Source organism: Sinocyclocheilus grahami, unplaced genomic scaffold, assembly GCF_001515645.1.
Source record: "Sinocyclocheilus grahami isolate Dianchi unplaced genomic scaffold, SAMN03320097.WGS_v1.1 scaffold526.1, whole genome shotgun sequence".
Lineage (NCBI taxonomy): Eukaryota > Metazoa > Chordata > Actinopteri > Cypriniformes > Cyprinidae > Sinocyclocheilus > Sinocyclocheilus grahami.
This window is the reverse complement of record NW_015505705.1, coordinates 1,213,124-1,218,173: the sequence shown is the minus strand read 5'-3', so window position 1 is coordinate 1,218,173 and position 5,050 is coordinate 1,213,124. Positions and strand designations below refer to the sequence as shown.

The 5,050-nt window shown below is 36.9% G+C and overlaps 1 protein-coding gene across 1 annotated transcript; it reads right to left on the bottom strand.

The window, feature by feature from the left end:
• Nucleotides 1-311: 311 nt before the first annotated feature.
• LOC107555136 (CD209 antigen-like protein C) lies at nt 312-1,950 on the bottom strand. Its single transcript, XM_016237834.1, has 5 exons — nt 1,756-1,950; nt 1,339-1,682; nt 1,088-1,216; nt 553-659; nt 312-441 (listed from the first exon to the last, which is right to left on the bottom strand). Exons 1-5 carry the CDS (start codon nt 1,910-1,912, stop codon nt 312-314), a joined length of 867 nt encoding a protein of 288 aa, XP_016093320.1. The 5' UTR covers nt 1,913-1,950.
• Nucleotides 1,951-5,050: the final 3,100 nt, after the last annotated feature.

Genomic DNA, 5,050 nt, shown 5'->3' with positions numbered 1-5,050 from the left:
TTGGACTTGTGCTTTCCCTCAGTTGACATAAGCATCTGCTAAAGGGTTAAATGTAAAATTATCACAGCATCCTACTTCCTCTATATTAGTCACAGTAATGGTAACATCAGATACATACACTGAAACACAGATCAAAATAATGATTAAATACAAATAAAGTGTATTAATAGAACAGATTTATTTAGTGTATCTTTTTATGTTGTGAATATAGGTTTACTGCAAAAGACATCTAATGAGTGTATATAAGAGACAAGAGAGAAAAACCTTTTTGTCTCTTCATAATTTACAGCATAAAAAATGTGATATATAACTCATTTTAAAATGTTTTTCTCACAGATCCACTTAAAAGCATTATTACATGGATAATCATACCACCATGATGCATAAGACACAACACAGTTTTCTCCTCTGTGTCCATTGGGCTCTCCAGACCCCCAGAAGCTAAAAATACAGATCAGCGTTAGATGTTCAGTGCTGCTTTCTGTGTGATATAATGTTGAATATGAGAATCATTTATTAGATAATAATCAGTTCAATCCATTGATTTCTCACCCAGAGGCCAGTGTGCTGCCATCAACCCATTTCCATCTGCCCTCTTCATCACTGTCAGTCAGACCAATCCAGACAAAAGTGCTAACAGACAATTGCTTAACAAGACCCTAAAAAGAGGAAACAACTACACTGTAATCTGATCATGCCAAAATTCAGTTGACTTCACACAGACATACTTGTATATCATTCTGAAGCAAACACACACATACAGTACATTGGGTTTTTGTGTTTTATGAGTACTTTCCATAGACGTGATTTTTACACTGTACAAACTTTATTTTCCCTCCGCTTACCATAACCCTACCCCTAAACCTACTCCTCACACAAAACTTTCTTTAAAAATTTTTTTTTTTAGATGATTGCATGATTTATAAGCTGTTTTCCTCATGAGGACCCCCCAAAAAATGTCCCTACACAAAAATGACTGGTATTACTATTTGGTCCCCATGATGTAAGAAATACCAATTACACTCAAACAGACACACTCACACTCACACTCACACTCACACACACACACAGAGTATATTTCACTCACTTGTTCCTCTCTGTTGTTTATGATGATCAGATCTGCTCCTCTATCCTTACAGTCTTGTCTGCTCTCAGTCCAGCTCTTCTTCTCATAGGAAATGAAGTAAAGACTGGACTGATAGTAAAAAACATCCACCTGTTAACATAAGCAGTTTAAGTATTAGGACTTTATTCCCATCCACACTGAACTACTCAACTTTTTTATAACAGGTTTTACCCAAAGTTTGTATAGCTGTGGTGTAGGTCATAATTACCCACTTCATGAAGACGTTTCCGCAGGACATTGTTCTCCTGCTGTAACTGCTCTCTTTGTTTCATTACAAAATCATGCTTGGATAATAAATCTTTCTTTTCAATTGTCAGGTTGTTGTTCTGGATCACTAACTGGTATTTCTCTGTTTTGTAATCTTTGATCGTGATCAGTAGCTGGTCTCTCTCTTCTGTGAGGTTGGTGATCTTGGTTAGTATCTCTTCTGTGTAGTCTGTGCTGTTTGTATGGATGTGGACACCCAGCACTATGACAGCAGTCAGCAGAAGAACACACAGCAGCACCAAACACACTACAGCTGCTCTGGAGCTTCTGATCTTAACGGAATCACTCCCTGAACAACACAGGCATGATGTTAAATTAATGTGCAAATTTTGACATTTAATCAAAGAAATTAATGTGATTACCTGTGTGCTGAAGTGGTTGGTGTGTTTTTGTCTCTGTCCTGAAGTCATGATCTCTCACATGATCTACACTCTCGTAGATATCCACTATCATCTCCACTCTCTCTCTCTTCATTCCCTCAGTCTCAGTCCTGATATTGTCATAAATGGTATCAGCCATCTCTGCTCTTTTTAAAGTCCAACACTAATATTCTGTGATGATGAATGTTATTTCGGTGTCATTCAGCTCATAGACTAACTAAAATAATAACTAAACACAACGGAACTGGAATGCAGTAAATATGTGAGGCAGGGGCATAGCCAGAAATGTTTAAGTGGGTGGGCCTACATAAAACAGGGTGGCCAAAGTGCACCATATGAAAACTGCATTTCAGATTGCCAACAGAAAATACAGCACAAAGGTTCAATACACAATACTTCTAAAGCATTGATTAACATTAATGTTAATATGAAAATTTACTAATACAGTATTAAAATTAAAAGTTATATCTGTTTATATTTGCACCTGAGCTAACGTTAACAATGATTTATAAACACTGTAACATACTGTATATTGCTCACTGTTGATTTTAGTTAATGCATTAACTAACGTTAACTAAAGGAAGTTATTGTAAAGCATTCCCTCAGGCTGAGACAATGGGGCTTCGCAGATGATTTCATAAGTGTCTCTGTTAGTTTGCATTCAAAGGAGAGTAAACATCGAGGACCATAGAAATGTGTGCAGCTACAAATATGTAGTTTATTGTGGAGAAGAGTATCTAGCACAATGTTTATGTGTTTCTTTCCATGATCAAACACTACCTATGCTAATATGATGCTTCAAACACGCTCGGCTCAAAAGTTTCCAGTCTATAAATCCATCACCTACAGGTGGTCGGTCGGGTTTCATTTGTAGACGGTCCGGATTCATTGCTAAGACTTTTACTTTTTAAAGAATTAATCTGATTGATGTTTGCGTCATTATTTTCAAATTCAACCCCATGAACGTGCGTCGAAAACCTAATATTGTGGGTGGGATTAACAGAAACTCATGAATCATAATTTTGACAAGTGTATGGCATGCCCCTATAGGAAGAGGGAAAACTAAGTGACAGTGCAAAGTGTAAGAGCAAGTTATCTTAGCCAAAGATGTCAAGACTTCAGAAAATTTCAAGTCTTCAAGAAATGTCATTCTTGTCGTCTTTTTTGTTCTTTTTCAATTCATCAAGTCAGCAGGCCCTACGCCGTGCACAGAGGAAAATATAGACTCATTAATGAAAATACATGCTAATATTGAATTGTTTATAAGTACAGTCAACCCAATGTTGAGAACATGAGAAGTCCTCAAAAAGCAATGAATAAAATATGCAAGCACTAGTCTTAATTAAAAGTTCTGTTTGTGGTTGGATGCTTTGCATGCGGCAACACAACGATGACTGTACAGAGTAATTACCTTCATTGAAGAAGGGACTGGAGTCATATAGTGACCAGAATGCATAGAGACTTGGGGGAGGGCACTTTTGACTTGGGCCAGTAAAAATCCATTCTGAACATAGTAGAAACACAGTGATGGCTTAAAGTTAAAATGGCTTAATGATGGATTTGTTTCTAAAAAGCACACAGCTTTTCAATTCACAAGACATTAACTGATGAACTAGAGTTGTGTGGATTACTTGTGGATTATTGTGATACTTTTAGCAGCTGTTTGGACTCTCGTTCTGATTGTACCCATTCACTGCAAAGGAATTTCCATTTTTGAACTATTCCTTTAATGGTTTCATTTTTAGAAAATGTTGTGTTCAAAAACGGATATAATTTGAGTTAATCTGTTTGTAAATAACTGCATCATTCATCGTGGTATTATTTTAAATGTGCTCAGAATCCAGGAAATTCTACATTATTTTCCATGTTGTTATTGTGAACTGAAGTACATAAAAGTCACGTTGCTCTTTTCCATACAATGAAAGTGAGTGGGGACCAGGGACTGTCAAGGTCCAAAAAGGACCATAAAAGCATCATAACAATATGTCATACAAATTATATTCCAAGTCTTCCAAGTCATTCAATAGTTTTGAGTAACAGACTGAAATTGTAATTAATCATTGTAAATCTTACTATTTACTTCATATAGAAAAGAGCAACTTGAACATTCTGCTAAACATTTCCTTTTGTGTTTCACAGAAGAAAGAAAGTAATGTGAGTCTCAAAAGACATGAGGCTGAGTAAATGATTTCAGAATTTTCTTTTCTGGATGAACTTCAAACTAGTTTAACAGGGCAGGTAAGGTACCATGAATGAAAATGAGAAAAAAGGAATATCTCAGACACGGTATCCTCATCAGAGCCCCTGAAGGGAGGATGTAAAAGAGGGGAAAATAACAGCTTCTTCTTAAGATGTGCTGTTTAATGGATTTTGGGGAGCAGAATCAAAGAGGCAACAGATAATTTTTTTTTTTACAAAAGAGTGTGTGCGTTTGTGTGCATGTGAATATGCATCTCTTTTACTTAGTTCAGGACAATCATCCGTATTACGCTGCTATGTGCTCTAACCCTTTATAGGGTGCTCATTTCCCTCTCGTCGTTGGTGGTTCGTTGTCTCCTATGTTGTCCGTGTACACTATACCTTTATCTATCTGCATTATCTTGATTGCCATCTTTGTCTTCAGTGCCTCCGTTTGTCGTCAGTGTTCTTATTACCTCTGTCTACAGTACCTTTGGGTGTCTCCATTTCCTTTTGTCATCATTATCTTTGTCAGCATTTTCCTTGTCTCCTCTTTGGTTGTGTGTGTGAATTCTCTGTGCTGTTGCTGTTAGTCTTGTTTGAGTGTTTGTCAGTCGACTTCGATTAGTCCAGTTTCCCTCTCATTGGCCCCAGTTTCCTTGTCTCTGTGTTTTGTCTGTAGTCTAGTATAGTCCTAGTGGTTTCATCCTTTTATTGTTAGTCCTGTACTCTTTTTCGATTTTTTTTTTTTTTTGGTTATCCTTGTGTCGTGAGAAGTTCCAGTTTTACTTGTGTTATTTTATTTCTTTCAGTTTCAGGACGGTTGCTGTCTTGTTTCTATTTTGGGTTATAGTTCCTGACCCTTTTTCTCCCAAGTTTTTCAGAGGGTTATCCCTTTTGTTTTGAGATTTCAGTTCTTATTTTTAGTACTTATTTTATAATTAGTTTTTTTTTTCTTTGTCTATTTTTTCCCAACCCTCGTTATTTTGCCGTTCCCATTTTTGATCTGTGTCTTCTCTTGTCTCCCCTGTTGTCTGGTCATTGAGTGTGTCTGCCGAGTGGTTCCTGCCCTGCTACCTGTGTTCCCCCTGGTTGTGGA

Bases quoted from the DNA above. Each gene is read 5' to 3' on its own strand.
- LOC107555136 (XM_016237834.1), bottom strand. From the start codon at position 1,912: ATGGCTGATACCATTTATGACAATATCAGGACTGAGACTGAGGGAATG. The intron at 1,683-1,755 runs GTAATCACATTA...TGTGTTGTTCAG, and splicing joins CCAACCACTTCAGCACACAG to GGAGTGATTCCGTTAAGATC. The intron at 442-552 runs GTGAGAAATCAA...CTGTATTTTTAG, and splicing joins GGCAGCACACTGGCCTCTGG to CTTCTGGGGGTCTGGAGAGC.